The sequence below is a fragment of the Lepidothrix coronata genome, unplaced genomic scaffold, assembly GCF_001604755.1.
Source record: "Lepidothrix coronata isolate B3197 unplaced genomic scaffold, Lepidothrix_coronata-1.0 Scaffold38, whole genome shotgun sequence".
Taxonomy (NCBI): Eukaryota; Metazoa; Chordata; class Aves; order Passeriformes; family Pipridae; genus Lepidothrix; species Lepidothrix coronata.
Window position 1 is genome coordinate 5,366,719 of NW_016690218.1, and position 21,463 is coordinate 5,388,181.

At 37.0% G+C, this 21,463-nt stretch overlaps 1 protein-coding gene across 15 annotated transcripts in view; it reads left to right on the forward strand.

The window, feature by feature from the left end:
- The window catches only part of ESRRG (estrogen related receptor gamma), a 391,578-nt gene that overhangs the window by 271,216 nt on the left and 98,899 nt on the right, over window positions 1–21,463 (forward strand). For all 15 annotated transcript variants that reach the window (XM_017812810.1, XM_017812795.1, XM_017812796.1 and 12 more), the window contains one exon: window positions 8,379–8,495. In XM_017812810.1, coding sequence (XP_017668299.1) covers window positions 8,379–8,495 — 117 coding nt within the window. The remainder of the gene's footprint in view (window positions 1–8,378; window positions 8,496–21,463) is intronic.

Here is a 21,463-nt window from a genome sequence, read left to right on the forward strand (position 1 = left end):
ATCTAAAAATAGTTCCAGGTCCATTGATTTTTAGGGTCTCTTCACAGTTTTTGCTGTGCACTGTATTATCTTGAAAACTCCAAGCTTTCATTAAAAGAAGAGAGAAAAAAAAGAATTTTCAGTTGTCAGCTGGGTGCCAAGTCTTGTGTTCAGCACAGAGGTCTTGTACTTACTAGATATTTTGTAGTGAATATTTAGTGTAAATATATTTCTCATAATTTTTATTTGCTCAGTTATCATAAAGGCTAGTAAGTACACATTTTGCATTAATAATATGTAATTACTCAGTGCCTGTAACTTAAACATTTCGGCAAGTGGATTGAAATGGTATTCTTGCTTTCAGTAGAAGGATGATAGGACTTACAGATTCAAAGACAGTTTATTATGCTGTTTTGTTTTAGCATTTTTCTCTGTAAAATAATGACCCACATCTAGAAAGCTTTCTTCCTCCCTCTTTCCAAATCATCAGGGCTGTTGTCTTTGGACTCTTTAAACTAGCATGAAAAGACAATGTGTAAAGCCTATGTACTGATATGTTGCCATCTTCATAAGGCTTGTCACAAAAGTCTCATATTATTTCCTTGTATAGTGTTTGAATTTCCCTCACAAAAGCTCAAATATTTTACAATCAGTAGTCCCTGTAGTTCTTGGAGTCTGTTTGGGGTTTTTTTCATGTGTTTATTTTTTAAGGAAAAACTGTTGGATGAACAGTATTGAGGCAGCAATCTTCTTTTTATACACAGGGTGAGTAAAGCAATAGTTGATAGGAAGCACTGCAGTCATATCTTTACCATTTCATTTAAGAGCTTCATCCCTGAGAGTTGCTACCTGTCCATGCCTCCTAACACAAACAAGAAATATTCTATCCTTGAGATACTGTTCTCTTTTTGGTTATTACGTGAACTAGACCAAGTGTGCTTTCTCATTTTTTGCTGCTCAGCTAAGAGCCTTCAGCTCTACAGTTCTGCAGTGATGTCACTGTTGTCTTCAAAGACTGCCCAAAGTGCTTTGTACATTGTTCACCTTTTTGGTTACTCAGAGTTGTTTTTAATCCCTCTAGTGTTCAGGTCTTTCAGCCCTCTTTAGAGTGTTGACCCATTGCTGAGCCAATTTGATCTGTAAATGTACAAACACTATTTTTTTTTTTTTTTTTAAATCAGGAAGTTTTAATCAGGAAAGTTAGAACTAGCTATGTACATTCAGATAAGGCAACATAAAGTTTGAGTTGAAGTTGCACATGACCAAAGTGTCTTCCAAAGGGTGTTTTGCATCTCTGAAGGCTGACTTCTCTAATACATTTTTGTTGAGGAAATGAAAGCAAATTAAGCAAGATTTTATGGCTTTTCAGCATCTTTGCTGGTAGCTAAGATTATTGTTGTTTTATAGAGGGTAGGGTGGAGGCTTACATCTTGGTGCACTAGCCTATGGACCTTGGCTCTGGTGTAAAGATGGCAGCCCTCCAGGGAACCTAACACTAAATGTCACCTGAATCCATCATTACCTGATTAAATCATTCACCTTCCTTATATAAGTGAAAGTCTGTGCATCAGCATTTCTTTCAAAGAATATTTTAAGCAAGCAGTGATAGATATCTTCCCTTTTCCGCTGATTTCTTTGTGCCTGTGGGCCAACCAAACTAGCAAGTGAGTATTTTTAATTCCTTCCAACACATCTTTTAATCCTGTCGTAATGTCATTGCATAGTTACAGCAGCCAAGCAAGCTGAGACAATAAAATATAAACACGCTGAAATCTGAGAACTAGAGAGAAGTTTAAAGATTGTTCTGTCCTTTTTTGCTATCTCTGCTTTCCTTACAACCTTGAAAATTGTACGAAGCATTGAGATTTTCTGGGAATAAGAATAAGCATCCTGATTAGTGCATGGCTATTTTGAACCCATCAGAAATACTGAGAAAGAGATGTGATTTACAAATACCACTGGTATTACAGTAGCACGTATCAATGCCATTATAACTAGGCGTGGATCTCTATATGTTATAAACATACCTGAAAGCCTGCAGCCCGCTTACAAAGCCCTAGTTTGAAACTAGAGGCAGGTGAAGTCTCAGCTAGCAAGTGATTTATTTTAATGTTTCTATAACTTTTTTAATGACCTTTTTTTACTGCTGTGAAAGTCATTTGGTTTACAGCTTTACAGACCGAGATGTTCTGTGTGCTCATAAACAAACAATGACAATCTTCCATGCTGCCTTGATAGAATTTATCAAAATTGATCCAGATAAAATACAAGTAGGGACAACATGTATATGGTTCAGACTTTCTGACTTGAACAGCTCTTCAGTGTCACCCAGGTGGCAGGGGATCAATTCCCTCTGTGTCTTTAAAGTGTTGATTCTCTCTTAAGGTGACCTAAATGCCTTTTGTTTCTATTGAAAATAAAGAAGTTGACTCCAGTTGGAATCAAAGTTAGTTAAGCCCTTATATGTTCAGCATGCCCTAATACCAGCCCCTTACTGAAAATTATAGTGTTTTTTTTTTTATGATGCTTGAAACTCTTTACCTAAAGTTAGAGACTGATGCAAAAATGTCCTGCAGTCAGACCAACCAGCATCACCTTTACAATTTTTCTTTAAATCACCATATTGCTTTGTAGGAATAAAAGAAAATAAAAAAAAATATTTTACAAGTTCTAAGTATATTATAGTTCAGTAACACAGTATACTGATTTCTTCAAAGCAACTCAACATAGTGATTTAACTTAAAATGTACTTTTCAGCTGGCTGTGTCCCTCTGACAAATACTGTATTGTGCTATAGAGTTATTTACAAACTAGATGCTCCTCCCAAGTTTTTTATTGTAACAGAAAAGGCAACATAAGCAACAGAGATTAAGCATAATCCTCCATACATGGTCCTGTCATCTTAAAAAAATATTTAGGAGAAAAAAGACATTTAGGAACCAAATTTTTAAATGTTCTGTAACTTTTTGTGTACGGTATTGTTTCTGAAGTCATCTGGGTGAAAAATTGTGAATACAGTAAAGTTTAAGCTTAACCATCTGTAATTCATAGACCTATCCACAGTATCACTTGAATCGATCTGAGGATTTGTCAGCAAAAACTGGATTCGGTTAGGTTCAAATCCAACCTCATTCCAACCTGACCCTGTTTCTGAAACCTTATCAATAAATGAGTACTTTTACATGTGAAAATATTTACTCATACTTAAATTCAGCTGAGTTTTGTCGGCAAAGTAGGGAGCAGAGCCTGGAAGAACTGAAACTGTAACCTGAGAAAAAATACTTTTGCTTTCCTCAGTTCAGCTTCACTAAGACCTGTAAACATCAAATAGATTTTTAAGTCCGTCTGGGACTTTTTCTCTATCCTTCTTTTCATAAGTTAGCATGGTGCTCTTTATTTCCAAGAGCACCTTCTTCACAGTTTCTCAGGAACTATTCTTTTCTGTTCTGGATGGATTAAGTATCAAGGTGTGACCTAACATACTGTAATTCACTCTCTGTTGGCTTAGATTCTCTCGTGTCTCTCTTTCTAAGACTTCTCTTTTATTAAATCCCAGAAGACCCATGGCTGCAATCATGGCTACTTTTCATTTTCAGAGTTTTCATGTGTATAAGCCCACAGACAAGCAGATGTGTTTCTTTGGGTCTGTCACTCAGAAAAAGAGAGCATGAAGGTGGTAGCTGGGGTAAACCTCACTGTGGAAGGACTTAAATCCAGTGATGCAGTAGTCTCTATGAAGATTAATGAGAACACTTGTTTTTTAAATACAGGTTTTTGGAAAAAAGGTATTAGGTTACAAAAGGTCAAAGAGAAAGTTTGGGAGGAAAATGGAGCATTATTAAATAGAAATAAAGAGACATTAAAATGAAGTTTTGTGAGCAGATTATAGCATGAAATTATTACATTGAAGGATTGTTGCTTGGTTTGGTTTTTTCCTTCTTTTTGTTTTCTTCTGAACCTACATTCCCATGCAGTAAAAGTTTCAATACTGATATCTTCAGTATTCCTCCTGCTTTTTTAAGTTGGTCATGGCTACTCTTTCCAAACACATTTTCACCTTGTATCTCAATCTTCCTCATATCTTCTACTTGTCCAAAGATTTTCTGAGCATATTCCAATAGCTTTTAGCAATCCCTTTACATCTTTATTGTTATAATGTTGAATATTGTAGTATGAAAAGGAAAATAAAGTTTCTGCTAAGACTTGCTGTCTGTGGCTTTTTTTGTCAGTGTTGCTGGAAGAGAGACCCCTGTTTCAGCCTGTCCCACAGATGGCAGCCTGTTTCTAGAACCAGCTTCTCATTCTTGGTATCTATGAGGTTTTAAAGTTGTAACTGTTGATGACAATAACTTAAGCCAAGGCATGAGGCCTGGTGCTTTCAGTGACTTCTTCGTCATGGTTCTCTCTTCTCTTCTTTTGTTACCTTTAGTGTCCCTGTCAGTTCTGGGCAAGAAATGGCCAAAATGGTTTTGAGAGTCTTGGCTAAGTCCAGTCAGTTCCCTGTCTTGTAAAGCCATAGAATTAAGTCCCTGGACCATTAAAATTGTACTGCGTCTCCACATCTCATTCTGATAACATCCAAACCTCATCTGTGGGGTAAAAAAAATGGTACCTTGGCCCACTTATCCCTGAGCTGTTTGTAAAGATGTGACAGTCTGAAGCATCTAAAACCAGAGAGCTGGTTATACAGCATAAGTTTTAGCATAAGTTTTGGCTGAGATAATAAAATTTAATAAATGAGTAGAAAAAGGAACTAATTTTAAATAAACATTCCTCAGTGCATGAGGAGAGAAAAGGGACTCAGGCTGGCATAAATCCTATTGTATTATTCTAGCATGGGGCAGTGTTTTTGGGGAGTGAAAATTTGACATATATTTTTATTTTCAAACGTCATACTAATCTACATTACTCAGCCCTTTAACTGCCAAACTGTAAAAGTCCGTTATGCTACTGAAAGGAATATACAAATTATCCCCTGGCACTTCAGGCAGGAGTTTTACATATACACTGTTATTCTATCAGCCAGCTAGCTGCACGATTCTATTAAGGAGTAAGTGAGAAAATTATATTGCCAGCAAACTAATTGTACAAAGGAGTCTGAAATAAGTAATCAGAGCCCAGTTCTTTCTGAAAACCAGCCAGGAGATATTATAAATTGCTCAATCGTTCTTGTCAGCCCAGTTTAAAGACCCAGAGCTGCCATGTTGATTTTGTTCACTGTATATAACACAGCTACCTCTCCAGCTGTTGACAAGACTGGGCAAACTTTTTCTAGCTGCTCAGTTTCAGCCTCTAGCATCCTGAAGTAAGCAAGTAAATGGTAGAGCTTCCTTCTGGATCTTCATTATTGAAATAAAATGCAGATCTGAGTATCTTGGATGGATATAGTGTACCTATGAAATTCATGTATAGAAGTAAATGAGAAATTATGAGAGCTCTAATGACCTGAAATGTGAGGTAAATTCAGTTTTTTGCCAAAAATATATCCACTCATACTAAGAGTGGTAGGTAAAACACATTTTGAGTATGATATATATCTAGATACATATCCACTGCATTTATATGTGAAGTGGTGAAGAAATGTTAGTTCCTTGACCTCTTGCTGTGGTCTAGCCATATTCTAAAATGCTGAAACACTTTAGGGGAACCAGCTATGGCCATTGGTGAGACGTGGATCTTTGCTGCTGCTACTATAACTCTACTGATGAGATAATTGGAGAAATTCTTTGCAACATCTTCAAAGTTTATTTTCCAGCATCAAAAAAGAAGATTGAACATCTGCTGTAAAATACAATTCATTAAAGCAAAGCAGCCTAAATTGAAAGGAGATTCCCCTTCTAAGCTAAAGTACTGGAATTTTAAGTGACTAGAATAATAGCTCCTTTTAGCATTCTTTAGGTAGCAAGAATTTACAGGAAAAATAATTTACATTGTGCATAATGTGCTGCATGCTAGACTGTTGCACTGTTTGTGCAAATGTGAAATGTCAGGGTGTGGATTAGAAGTGTCTCCTTAAGCATATGAGCAATGTTTTTCTCGTTCTGAATGCTACTTTTTGTTGTCAACATCTGTACCTTTGTGCCTTTTTACAAGGGCTCCTGCTACATGGGAGTGCTCCGCCTGCCTTGGTACAGAGCGTTGGTGCTTGAAGTTCTGTGTTGTAATCTCGATCTTGCTTTTCATCAAGATAATTTCTGACCTTGTGTAAAGATATCTTTGATCTTGTGCAAAGCATTTCTGATTCCCTGTTTCTTTTTTTTTTTTAAGGAGAGATGGTAATACATGTATTACTATAATATGATGAAGTTAATTAGATACAATTTGTGAGAGGCTTTGAAGGTCTTCCTATGTAGTGGTTGTGCCTTACTAAGAATACTTCACTGGAGTGAGAGGATAATGTGAATTTTTTTTAAGTTTGCCCTTAAGTTTTTTAAGTTTCTATGTATTATTCCAAAAGTGTTATTTTCAAACTTTCCTAATGTGGACCAGAAAGTTTTGCCGGAACTGTTAAGCTGAATTCCCTAGCCACTGTATCCTTTAGTTTCTTGAATGCTTTCTTCATAGGAGCTAAGGAAGGGGAAGAGGACTAAACTGGTTTGAGTTTTGTCAACAAGATCTATTAGCATTCAGACATACCAAGATCTGTTTTACTCACCAGCATTGCTAATCCACTCATGCAGCAATGTCCAGGAGGAAGAAAGCCTACAAAGGCCTGAAAAGGTTCTGCCAAGCATGCTGGCTGTGTTGGCAGAATACACATTGCACCATGCAGAACTCCTTTATCATAAATACTTAACCAATTTTCAATAGATGTAAGTGGTTTAAGTATTACTTCCTGTTGAATTAGCAGTTGCTGAGCATTTGAGTCTTTGTGCAATCCTGCAATCCACTAATGTGATATTTAATGAGGAGACATCAGTCTGGAGAAAGGTAGTCAATATAAATCAGTGTTTACAAAGTGTGATTAACTCTGAAATATTTCATCAATGCTGTGGTCCCAGGCAGACTCTATGCTAATTATTAGAACCTGCACATGTTTCAGGGGACTTTGATGGACCCTGAGTGCAGCAAACATGGAGCAGCAAAATTGCAATTATGCTCGGACTGTCTCTGATGACAATTTATGCATTTGGTGTGATGACCTCTTGCTTCCCAAGAGGGCAATAAACAGAATGCATTTTCATTAAGATACTAATGCACTTAATCACAGGGGGAAAGGGTTAGAAAATAAAGAAATACCTTTAAAGCAAGATGTGACAGCCTGATGGGGAAGATACTTTATTCAAAAGTCAGTTTCCTGGTGAAACTTCTGACTGCTGCAAGGTCTGTCATACTGAATGTAGTCATGGGCAATAGGATGCATGGCTGGGCAGATGAGTAAGCTGAGCTAAGCTGTTTAGTGAAAAGTACAGTGGTGCTAGGGTAAAAGAGAACAGATGTTCTCCCATTTGGACTTATATACTCAAAGATGTGAGTTAAAAAAAACATAAAGAAAATTAGTCATATATATTTTACTCATTCATTTACAGGCTTTTATTTTCTTATTTTTGGGGTGAAATATGTACTAAGCAGTAACCACAAGGGAAAAAAAATGAAGAGACTGTTTTGCCCAGGAGAGCTCACATTTAAGGATCTAGCTTGTTTTAGGCCTTAAGGAGAGCCGGGAGAGGGAGACACAGAGGCAAGCATCTCTTCCAGTTTTTGTTATTCTGACAGCTTGGCAAGAATGATCCTATTCCTGATGCTTCTCAGTACAAAAGCTTGGTCTAAAGTATAGAGGGGAAGGGGCGATGTCCTGGAGGAGAGATGTGATCTGGCAGCTGTAGAAATGCTAGATGTGGTGGTAGCAATGCTGGCGAGCCCTGCCTGATACACTCTGCCTGCTGTAGAGGAAGTAGTAGGGTGAAACTGTAGTACCTGTTACAGTTGATTGTGCAGTAAAGCATGGCAGTCCTCTTTATGTATTCTAAGCAAAGAAAGGCTAATGAAGTTGGCAAAAAAGGAAAATGAAGAGTGTTCAGACTAGGAGCTAAGCATGTGACTTGGTACAGAAAATAAATGATGAAATTTCTTCCTTCTACCATGAGGAATAACCTATGTGAAGGATTTTGCTAGGGACTATGTATGGAGTCAGACACAGACCCACATTAATTGTGGTTTTGTGTATATTTCTTTCATATAGATATGTCTAGATTATTAAAAAAAAAAAAGGAAAAAACCCTCATCTTTTAACTCAGCTGTTCATTTTTACTTGCAAGGTGTTTCCTTTCTGAAGCTCTGTTTGCTCTTGATATATTCCAAAGTGAAACACAACAGCAATTTTACGAGTGCTTAGTATGTCCATTGTGTTTGTTAGTCAGTGCCTCTGAACACTTCTTTTCCTGTACTTTCTGTTGCAGGTAACATAGAATACAGCTGCCCAGCAACGAATGAATGTGAAATCACAAAGCGCAGACGCAAGTCCTGCCAAGCCTGCCGCTTCATGAAGTGTCTAAAAGTTGGCATGCTGAAAGAAGGTAAGACTGACCAAGGCAATGTGTATCTCTCTGCAAACATATGCAACAACTGTAGGGCAATCAGGAAAGAAGAGAGGCTGGTGAGTGTTCTAATCAGTTGTTGTGAAGGCAATTTTCATGTATACTCGCTCTTTTTGATAGTCTGCTTCTCAGCTATCGAATCGTGCTTTATCCACATAGAGTTCATCACCTCCAGAGTATTTCTAATCTTATGTAGTACAGCAAAATGTACCTCAGCAGACAATCTCCTTCAATAGGTAACTAATAGAATAATCATGAGAATTCTCAAAGATTTCTTTCCTCTGTTCGTTATCCACTGTTAGTCTGCCCCAGTTCTGGCAGAAAACCAAAACACACACTGTGCCTTCTTTTCCCTGTTTTTACTCAGTCTTCACTATATCAGGACAAATGAAAAGGTTACTTCTCAATTAAACAAGTATAAATATTGAGTATCTGTACTGAAGTTACTGTAACTACACTGGAGCAAATAATGGCATGCAGAAGAGGAGAATCCATCCCCCTCTCTCTTTTTCCTTAATGCATGTGAGAACCCCTATCCCTCACTGTAAGTATGAGCTGAATGTTTTAATTCATCATTTACATTTTGAAGATATTGAATAACAGGTAAACATAAAATATTTTCAAGAAACGATGTGCTGTCTCACTTGGAACCTGATTCCTGTGTGTTACTGAAAGAGGCAATTCCTTAAATCTTAGTTGCCTGTTATGCACTTTTATTGCTGTTAATGTATATGCAAAAATACATTTTTATGTGCATGTATTGTATATGCTGTTACTGTAGAGCACTGTAACCACCAAGAAAGATGTCATGGACTTCTGAACTGGATAAACATTCGAAATAAAATCAATGTAATGTTCTCTAAATATTAATATCCAATGGAGAGTACTTTGTGTTAAGCAACAACTTTAAAAATAGTTCTATGCAATTTTGCTTTGTCAGTGCTTAAAACTCAGCTTTGATAGCTGGCTGATTTTTGCAAATAATTTGATGGTAATTTAAAACAGGTTTGAGTATACAGCTATCAGGGTAAAATCCAAGAACAACATAGACCAGTGGAGAGATGATGAGCAAATTAGGTCTATCACGCACCTACAGACATATTCTTATTGGATTATACTTACTAAGAATAAACCTTGTTCTGTGCAACTGCTTTGGCAGATGCTATGATCCTGTGAGCCAAATCCCGCTGTCCTTAGTCTTACTTGAGCAAAACTCCTGTCAGATTCAATGGAGATTTTGCCTCAGTAAGAACTGCAGGATTTGACCCTCTCTTCCAGTGGTGATGGGAGAGTTCTTAATTGCCAAAATCCTCGTATAACTGACCACTAGGAGCAGTTACTTAAAAGTGAAATTAGGATGCTTAGATAAACTGTAGGAAGAAGGAGATGACTGGGTATGGCACCTTTTGAAAGGGACTGTGCTTCTTAACGTCTTTTTTTAGTAAGTTAAGACCCCATATCACTAATAACCTAATATACAGATATATTGGGCAACTTGTTTGGAAAGGAAACAGTGCTATCAAGAGTACATGCAGGTAAATTGATATAGTCCTTTTCTTTTAAATTTTGAGGGCACCACTGAAAATCCATTAACATATATATTGAAAAGTCTAGGCTGTGTGCAGCTTCTGGGACTGCATGAGGAAGTTAAGTGTCTCTTCTACAAATGAGTAATTATCTCAGTTACCAAAATTGTGCACACATTTACTGTGTTTCTGCATACAATTTTGTTAACTGAGATAATTTAGTTAGACAATTCAGATGTATGTTGTGAGTCAGATTTTTTTCTTATGAACGTTCTTTGTCCGTGGATTCAAATTAATCCTACAAGTTTTATTAATCAGAATTTCATAAATTTTCTGCTATTAAAGTACATATCTTTTTCTGAATGTTCTACAATGACAAAATGACTAGTTGCTTTGAAAAGAAGGTTTCTTTGTTAGCCTCCCTGTTGGGCACATCTTAGTTCTTCCATGCATGTTATGTGAGTATTTTCTGTCAAAACACAGTAAGATTTCTACTAATTTTTAATTACTAATTTAGGGGAGAATTAGTTTAGCTTTTCAGGTGTTGCTTATCTACCACCTAATAGGACAACCTACAAGAACCTATAAGGGCATTTTATTTTCTTTCCCCCTTTAGTGGCCACTTTTACTTTTGAAACCATACATTCGTAGGACTGTACTTGTAACAAAGAGGGTTTTTTTCTAGTGTTCTTGTTGGAAGGTAGTTTTTGAGATGAGTGTTGTTGTTTTTACCTATGGGAAAGTCTGGGGATGACTTTTTGGCTGTCCTTTATGTACAGTATGAAGAAAGATGATATACTGACTTCTTTCATATGTAAAGTGGTATAAATTTATTGATTAACATGGACTTAAAATAAGCTGAAATAATTCTTGCTGTACAGACAAGGATTTCAGTCCCATGCAGCATGTCAGAGATCATGGTGCAGTAAATCTATTCAAATGTAAACCTGTTCAATTCAATTACCAGTTTATAATAAAATTTGCTGCTGCAGCCTCCACGTTTGTCACAGCAGTCTCTACATGCTGATGGCACAGCATGCCTGGAAATTGACAGCCTAAATCTATTTACAAAAAAAATTTAGTTGCAGACCTGAAATAAAATCAAGTTTAAGCAGCTTTGAGAGGAGCATCACATTCCTTACAAGAACTGCACATCTGCCAGGGTGTATCTTCTCCAGAAATCTTACGCTGTTTGTGGGGAGTTTTCTTCTAGAAATTTACCTTAACAAACATTTTTTTTAAGTGTAATCCAAAGTGAAACAATTATCACAGTTCTTCCTGTCACATTTTGGAGGACTTTATTACATTGTCATTTTGTGAATTGTATAAATGATAGAAAATCACAGAAAAAGATTCTGAATTTTAGTTTAACTTCTGAGGCAAGGTCCAGAAACCACTTATAGCAAATGTATAGGGTGGCATCCCTTATGACATCTGCATGTTAATCATTTATTATGGCAGGATAATGGTGTTTTTATCAAATGTCCATGGTTTCTGCAAGAGACGTAGTGTTACAATTTTGGGGCTGTATTTTGGTGTCAAATTCTGGGAGGAAATTGGATTTCTGGTCAAATGTAATACAGAGTGGAGTGGGTATTTTCGGTACATATTCTCTAGAATGTTGATAGGCCAGAGCCAGCAACACCTAGATCAAGATTCTTAACAATTTATAAGTCATGGACCAGCAGCCAGAGAAGGAATGGTAAAGTAATGCCGTATTGGGCTAAACTGGAGTGGGATTGAGGTCCTGGCTCCTGTCTGCATCTCCTGTTGACTGTCACAAGAAAGTTAGTACAGACTGATCCAGATGAATGTGTCCTTTTGGTTTAGCCCACGGATTGTTACTTGAAAACATGTCTGGGTGTATGGATGTTAATTTTGAGTACGTGTCATTCTTTATGCTGAAGCATTCAGCAGATGCTGATTAGCTTTTGAACATATGACAAATATGAGGGTGTCAAATTTTCATTTACTTTTCTAGGTAATGATTATTAGCAGCACAGCAGAATACATTTCACTCAAAGAAGAAATTTAACATTTTTCTATTTTTAATTTTTGCGTGTCAGTATAATGAAAAGTTGGATTTTCAAGTATTACAGTTGGTTCTCCCAAAATAAAATTTCTTTGACTGGACTTATGTTTTGATGGATTCTCTCAGATTCATGAGAACTGATGAAACAACATTAAAGATTCTTGTATAGTCCAGGGAGAAACTTTTTAAATGTATCCCTAGAGATTTCTTGAAATAATATTGCAATTGCTAAAAGAGTACAGGGAGACAAATACAAGAATTCACCCTTTTTAAAAATGAACATTTTTAAGACATTTCATAGTTTTCGATTCTGTCAGTTTATACTCAGTATTTTAAGTTTGGCCTTTCAAACTCTTTAGAAGCTGGTGATTAGTTTGCTTCAGGTGGTAGAATTAAATCTGTGTTTATGAGCAAGATTGGGTGTTTTAGCTATTTCTCTTTTTATACAGCTAGTTGGATTGAGAAAAAGGGGTTGATGCTCTTCCTTTCTAAGAAGGAAATTGGGATGTAAAATTGTGCAAGATGATATGGGAAATCATGGGTAGTTATCTGCCTTTTTACCTTTCTATTGCTACTTGATCTGGTTAAATTCTACGTTTAATCTTCAATTAGTACTATATGCCTTTTAATACTATCTATGGGGCCATTTACTATCATGTGTTTGTGGTAGAAGATACTATTCCAAGTTTATTATATGACAGATCTTGCTCAGAAGAGCTGCCCATGTGAAATAATTCCAATGGAGTAATTATTCCAAAATAAAATTACTTTTTGTTTCAGACATAGCATTTATATAACTATTCTTCAAGAGGTTGTTCCATATGTTTCAGTTTTCTCCACAGAGGCAAAGCCATAGCCTCAATTTTATCTGTCCCTGTAGTGTAGGAAGGTTAAATATTGCAGTTCACTAACTCAACTTTTAGACTATCTGAAATATTGTATCCTGTTTTACTTCTCACAGTTCTGTGCAACACTAGTTCATACTTCTTACGGGACTGTTGACACCAAAACATCTCCCGTGTATCTCTCATTTCTGTTATCTGGATGTTTTCAGAATTTTTTACAGATTGTGTGCAGTGGCTGATCTGTGTTGCTTGTTATTTCAGAAATTCTACTTCATAAGTGGGTGATACATGGAAACAAATGTAAGTTAATATGAAAAGTAAACCATAATAAAATGGCAGAAAATTTGGGTTGCTTCGTGTAAGTATGGTTGTATTTTTCTTATGAATGGACGGCCTTTAAAAGTTATCATCAGTCACTTTGCACCCAGTTAGAATAGGCAGAGTAACAGAATTTCAGCTTAATTAGTCCAGCAATTACAAATGAGAGGCCAGATCCTCACCAAGAATTAATGGAGGCTCTTGGAGCTAGATTAGATTGGTGTTCATTTGGCAGGTGTAGCAACCTATGCTACGGGCCAGTCAGCAATATACCTTTTTGTGTCTGTGAATCTTTACCATTGCTCATATGTTAGCCATCATTCAGGCTCTAAGAATGAATAGAAACTCTCACAGCTCATCATCTGGCAGTGCTGAGGTCAGTGTAACCCTTCCCATCACAGCAGTGCAGTTAGCATGTTGTACTTGCACTTCTTGCTGAGTAGCCCTTAACACTTCTCATTCATTGGTTTGCTTGTTTTTTTTTTTAGAAAGCTTTTATGCAGTCCCTCAAAGTGACCTCAGTATCCCTGGGGCAGTGCTAAGGCAGTAGTTACAATTTGCCTTGTAAAGAAATTCTATACTTTTAAGTTTTTTCCTTCAGCAGTGAGCTGAATAAAAGCAATTGCGGGCAGTTTTAAAAATGGTTGAATGTTTTAGATGGTCATGTAATGAACCAGAAGATTATTGCACATTAGTTAAAACTTTTTCTTAACATGCTAAAATTGGGGTTCTCTAAAATATTTTTGCTTCCCACTTTGAGAGATTTTATAATTCAAGTATAAGAATACATTTTTAAAAAGAGGTGTGTGTATTTTAAAGCACAAATTACTGAGTTTATTATACAAAGATTACCATATGAACATCTTTGGCTTGTGTTAAGCAGCAGATCGGATTAAATTATCATATTGATCCTTTCTGGTTTTGACAATCTATGAAAATGAATCCTATGCAGCAAGGAGAACAGGCAGCTTGAGTTTACTCTTACGTAAAGAGATGCGTGATATGAAGAGAAGCAGATTAATGGATTCTCTCTCAAAATAATAAATAAAACTAAGCAATCTTCTTTATGACGAAAAATGTGCTATCACCTATGTTTTGAAGATAGTGAAAAAGCCTGCTTAATGGGATTCTTTCTAACAACATCTCTTTTGAAAAGACTTGTGCATAAGACATTGCCAAGGTAAATTTCTCTCACAAGTCTAATACCATTACTCTGCCAAGAAAAAAGCAGAAATTATTGTGGAAGAAGTTTTAGTTTCTGCTGCCTTCAGAAATTAGAACAAAGGAAAGGAGAAAGCATTAATGGTATTCGAAGAAAATATTTCTGTACAGGATGACAGTTAGTAGAGCAGCATTGACCTCAGTGGTATTTCTTATGCTCTCTATTGTAATATTACACTTAAGGAGCTCCTCCATTAATGCAGGATATTAAACAAAGCTCCTGTGTTATAACATTAAGAGATAACACAGTGTGTCTTCTGTTGAAATCTCTTCCAAATATCAACTCTCTTCTATGTTTCAGTGTATTATGAGGGAGTTCAGTTTCTAGCACCGGTATTTTTTGCAAGTGTTTCTTTTCTCTTCCCTTCTTCCCCCTTTCTTCCCCTCCTTTTCCCCCTTTTCTTCCTCCTTTTCATTCCTCTCTTTCCTTCTGTTTTCTCCTTCCCCCTTTTTCTTTCCCCTTTCCCCTTTGCACTCCCTTTCTTTCTTTCTATCTTTCTGTCTTTCTTTCTTTCTTTCTGTCTTTCTTGTGCTTGGATTAATATATACCGGGATCTGGTAATTCTCCTTGGAAACAATACAAACTAATCTCTAAATGTTGTTGGTGTTCGTAAGTAGGCCTCCTTTCTCCTAACCAAAATGTGACCTGATAGCCCAGTTCACACATTAGAACTGACAGCCCAATTTGTCTGCCCTAAAACACAGCTCATGACTATCCACTCTCTGTAACTGATGAGTAAGGACAAACTATTCAACTGCAGGTTAGTGTTTATAGTGAGCTCAAGCAACTAGCGTTTCTATGCACCCATTAGAATAATACTCAAGAAAAAAACAAATATTGGAGATGTGGATGTTCTTTCAGAGTTCAGAAATCACATGAAAGCACCTACAGCTCAGACCAAGTGTTGGCCTCCTGAGAAGTTTTCGTGGTGCTAGTGTTGCAGTATTGTGCCACTCTGGTTTATGTTCTGTCTCAGAAATTTTGGGGAATAAAACAGAGAAGTCCCAGCATTTCACTGGATTTAGTCTTAAAACAAAATTTCTCTCTTTCTAGGTACTATTTTGTTTGACAGTTGTACCTTTATACAAGTACTCCATCCACTTTCATAAAATAAGATGTATGAAGTAAATGTAGAGAAAGCAGTATCATTTATATATCTGAGTTTGAGAGCTTTCTACATTTCTTGGCTTTACACAGATCTGTAAATGTGGAGTTTTTTATGTTAGCATTTACAAATCTGAGGTCAAAGCTGGTTGCTGGCTTACTTGTCTGCAGCTTGAGTCTGCTCCGAGTCATCGCTGGTGAGAATCCTGGTGACAGCACTTGCTTGCAGGGTCAGGCAAGCAAAGAATGCTTTTGGTCTATAGTTACTTTCTATTTTAGTTATTGAAAATAATCTGAAAGATTTTGAATGGGATTAAATTTTACAGTATTTTTCTTAGTGCACATACCTATTACTTCCTCAGAACTGGAAGGAGTAGGTTCTGCAGATTCATGAGTCTGCTTAAATTGAAATACTATTAAAAATTAATCACTTTGTACTAATATTTTCTCATCATAATCTGAGGTGGTTAACTGAATGTCCTCATTTGTCATATTTCTTCTTTTGATCCTAAAATAAGGGAGCAGTATTTTCCTAATTTTCTAGCAATTATTCAATTTTTTAAAAAAGATGTTCATTGAATTTAGCCTCGTGAATATTTGCTTATGCGCTGAAAATACAGTGACAACAATATAAGTGGTAGGGGTAGGTAGAGACAAGTCTGAAGGATGTGGGACTGTGTACCATACAGCACCTTTTCCCACGAGCTCCCAGACAAATAGCTGCCTTTCATTCCTGGTCTCTACCACCCATAAACACATACATCAATGTGGCACTGCCATTTATCGCAGAACACTTAATCCTTATACATGGGTCCTGCCCTATATTAAAAAGGGGTCATTTTGTAAAGAGTATCATTAATGTTGTTTGTATTCTTCACTTTTCTCTGTTTCTGCTGTGCAGATGTTTGCACATCCCCTGCTTGAGTGGAAGTCGCATCTCAGGCAGAAGGTGCGTTTAATGGTGATGCATATGCGTATCTCTGAAGTGCTATTCTGGAGCCAGTCTTTCTGTATTTTACTTAGCCCTTGCTCGGGCAGCACTTGCATCTCCTCAATAAGACTCTTGCTGTGTAAGACCTTAGAAACAACAGGATGTAAGGTAGGATTATTTGGGGTGAAGTGCTGAAATGATGCAAGTGCTAGTAATTAGAACCCACGTGACAGATGTACAGGCAGACTTTTGCTGCTTGGGATGGATTGGCACCAAAAAGCTTAGAGGTTGAAGAACTCTCTTGGCCCCTTCACTCAGTCAATGCAATGAACGTGTTGAGAAGCACTAAAATTTCCATCTGCAGTGGTTACCTCTGACCTCATATAGTGCTATCCCTCAGATATTTCATACTTCTTAATCTCTTCTGTCCTACCAAAAAAAAAAGTTAGAATCAACATGGGATTTGGGGCATCAGTGTAACTAAGCCACAGCCTTCTCTCTGACCAGTAATTGCCCTTTTACAAGCTGAGGTGTTTTTGCCAGTGGTGAGCCTTTGTCAGTTCTACTCTCTGAATCACTGTGTGAGGCTGGAATATTATTTCATTTGCATTTTCCAGTGTGGCTTTTTTGTTTGAAAGTCAGCAGCCTGAAATCTGAAATAAATATGATTCAGCAAAGAATTGTTCTTTTTTCAGATTTTGACATGCTTACTAGCTATTCTGGTAATAGGTTTCATCTAACAAGCTTTTTCTTTTTTTTTCCTTTCTTTTTTTTCCTTTCTTTTTATTTTCTTTGGGTATTTATATGACAGAAAAGAGAAACTGTGGTGGGAGTCTGTTGCACTCATAATAGTCACTTAATATAGTTATTAATCTTTATAAATGAAAAACATAGCTTTATTTTAAGCCTCAGTAGGCTTTTATTAGATTAATGATTCTAGAGAAAGTCAAACACAAGCTATGTTAAATATATTCACTTACCGAATAATATCAATATTTTCCTTTCTGCTCTTTATTGTTCCAACAAAGTTAATATGTTTTTCTATTTTTCTCTTCTTAGGCATCTGTTTTAGTTCTCTGGATCATCAGGTGAAAGATCAGAAGTCAATTTGATTCATAGTTCTAGTGTAGCAGATCCAAAATCAACACTCTGTAGTACGTGCTTGCATAGGGTCTTATTTCAGTCCACATTAAAACAGCTGATTATTCAAATACTTAATTTAGATAAATAAAACATATTCTAAAAGAAAGTCCACATTCTATAATCAGCTTAACTCCAGTCTGTGTCCTTAGTGGTAGAATTTTTGGTGTGCTGTAAATGTTTTGCAGCAAAACTGCTTGACTAAGGAGAGAATGTTGGTAACTTGCTGCATGCTGAGCACATGCAGACTGTAGGAATCAACAAATAATACAGGACCATTATCCTCGTCTTTTGTCTCCTCTTTTCTCCCTTTTCTAGCCAAGCAGTAGTTCATACAATGCTGTTCTTGTCATTTTTAGTCAGCAATATAAAAATTATTTCACCAATGCCCTATGTCTAATAGTCCTGTGGGTGGCTGACTGAAGACAGGCCATGTCTTTTGTTCGGATCTGAATCAATCAACAGATCAGTCTGATATCATTTGTGCGTTGTAGAGCCACATGTTGCTTTTCATGTCTGAAAGATTATGTTTACAATGGTCTCCAGTGTCTGCTTTTCCTATGCTCTGTCTTATTTTCATATTTTTTGTAATTCAGTGAAAGCTTTAGAAACGGGCACCTTAGATTTCATTGCGTGGCCAGTCTCACGTTTCAGTGGATAACACTTGGGAAGAGGAACTTATTTGTCCTAACTCACCAGAACTGCTGCATTTCTGGATATAGTTTGTGGAATCAACTAAGGTATGATGACTTAAGAGATGGCATAAATACACTTTGGATCCAGATTGATATCCGTGATTATTGGAATGTTAGGAGAAGTCTTGCTCTGAACTGATTTTTCAGTTCATAGACCACTTATTGATTTCCCTTTCAAACTTCTAATGAAAGCTCTTAAACTTCCAATTCCAAGATGGAATAGACTGCTAAATATTGAAGTAGGAAAATTAGTGTTTCCCTTTAAAAGTAGAAAGGTGTTTTAAAATACCAGTTTACATGTATTGCTTTTGTGAATTCTTGCTCAAAAATTTATTAGAAAAATTTCTGGTAAGTTATACCTCAGGTTAAGAACTGGGCTGAGAAGGGAAGCTCTAAGAGTAATGGTCTGATTATGAAGAGACTAAATAGGCTCCTTCTCTTCAACAGCCCTCAAGAGCATCACCCCAAAATACAAATCTCTGACTGTATTTCAGACAAAATAGAAGTTGGAACACCACTGAGTATGGTGTGCACAGCCATTGTCTTTGCTGATCTTTTTGTCTGACGGAGCGTGCCACATGCCCCACTGCTTGATCTTGTGTCAGATGCAAAGGAATGCAGTAATCAGAGAACAAAGCCACAGAATAGCTAAGATGACATAGGATTCTTCTCTTCTCTCTTTTTATCTTCTCTCATTTTCATGATTTTCTATTCATTTTCCTCTGCCATGCCACAATTGTATTGGAAGAATGCTGATGAGAAAATAGTTACTGCAAGTACATGTCTTCCAGGCAGTCTTTTTCTGGCCAGGTGGGAGAGAGAATCATTAATTTCATGAGGTTCTTGTTGCCTGACTCACTGTTTCATGAATCCTACTCAGGCTGAATGACTGTATTTCCTTCTGGGCATGCTGGTATTGCTGGAGATATCCATCCTGGCAAGATGCTTCAGCTCACCTCCAGTTAAAATACTTGTTATGGAAGTATTCTTAAACACAGCTGATTAATGACGTTAGAAAAAACATTTGAATGCAGAGTATGAAGGCTTCAAGCATTGGTGTTCCTCTCTAGGGAGGTGCGTGCGATCAGAAAGCATTCTGAATGCTAGCAATCCATCTCATTTTGTTCCCATTTGTTTTCTCTAATTTCCAGCCTTTTTTAATGCTGGTTAGCTGAAATAAGTCCTCTTTCCCTCCTCTCCGCCATTCCCTCCCCCTTTTATGGAATAACCCATGACACGTGCCTGTAAAGTGGCTTCTTGGGAATTTGCAAGTCTTTGAATGTGTTATCTGATTAAAGGGATGTATGTGTCTTTAATTCTCGTCTGCAGTTTCACCTTTGACCCCATCTGTTAAAGTGGAGAGGAGTTGAGAGTCAGCAAAGTCCCAGATTCAACCCAGATAACCTGCACTGTGCACATTTGAATGCTTTAACTCTTTGATTGCCCCTGAAAACTACATACTTAATTGACACATTTTATTGGAAAATGTGGTGGGTCCAATGTGAGACAGGTGAATTGTTTATTTTGTTGATATGGTTAGGGTAGGGTAATTTAGTCCTGGTTTCACCTTTTCTATTAAAGAACAAGTGAAAATATAGTTGCATGACAAACAGATATAATGTCTTGGTATGCGTGTAGTTTCATTTTTTTTTTTTAATAGACCAGTTTCTTGCTTACGGAGTAGGAGTGGAAGTTCAAACCCCACTTCTATTATACATACTTCCTTTTGGAACAGGAAGCTGAATTATATGACTGGAAATGACGTTGCAGTTTTGAATGGGATTTATAGATAACCCTGTCAGTAAAAATCTTTTCATTGAAAGATTGAAGTAGATGACGCGTCATTTACATTCTGTTTTGCTAATATTGTGCTTTTTCTGCAGAACAACGTGATTGTGGCATTTTCTGTGCTTTAGAGATACATAGCATATAGTGATTAGAATATCCCAGTACATTTGGATCTGTAGGTATTTTCATTTTTCCTCCAGTCATTTTCTTTCTTAGCCTTTAGACAGTCTTAATAAACTGAAGGGTTTTTCAATACCCCAGATTTATCCCTGTTCTCTGAAAGCTAGAGCCAAATTCTTCCCCCACTTACATCTGTTCGACTCTGGTGGTTTCACTTATGCTACGTGGCTGTAACAATGCAGAATTTGTCCTAATCTGCCCTTTCTTTTTCAGTGGAGAATATGCACATGCAAAGTGCACATGAACGCACTTGAACTGCAAATAGAAAGTATGTATGTATTTTGTGTGTATGTGTGTACACAAATAGATAAATGGCACAGAGATAGGTTCGATAGTATATCTACTGTACATAATATTGTAAATGGTATCTTGCTGTGCTGGAATCTAGGCAATATGAGTTCAGTACTAAAGTGTTCAAGTTGCACCTGAGCTGGCTGGAGCCTGCCAGCCTCTGCAAGCCCACTGAGAGCATCTGTCTCGCCACCACCTTGCTCACGCTGTGTCCTCTGCAGGCTCTCCGATTCTTCCGACTATGAGCATAAATCATCCACCTGTCAGGAGCTCTAGCTGCCTGGATTATGCAATGCCTGCCTTCATTTGGAGATGGTGTGAGCAGAAGATTGCGGCAAATGGTTTGCATTCATTTTAATGCTGTTCCCGCATCTCTTCAGCTTTAATGAGGGTTCAGGGTGGTGACGACTCCCTGAGACAATGAAAGTCCTAGAGACCCAAGCTTTCTTTGTACATTTGTATGGCCTAGTTTAGATTTTTTTTTATTTGCTTTCTTTTCCTCTCCCTTTCTTTCTTTCTCCCCCACCCCCCCCAAAGAAATGAATGGCTTGAAAATTGAGGCAGAGAACTGGTACTGCACAAAGCCAGCTGTCCAGAGCTCTGCTTTTTGGCCTTGTAATACTTCCCTCCAGCTGAGCAATGAAGAATTTAAAAATCAGTCATGTTTAATGTTGATTGTCCATTTTTGCTGTCTAAAGCTGCATAATGCCTAGTTGCTTTCGCTTAAATGTGTAAAAATCCTACCTTTGCATTTTATTCAGTTACAGGTATATTGGATTACATGATCAAGTGTGGCATACCATGTTATATATTCAAAATCTAAGATACAGCACCACTATATTAAGGTCTCTTCATACAAAAAACCCCCAAAAAAC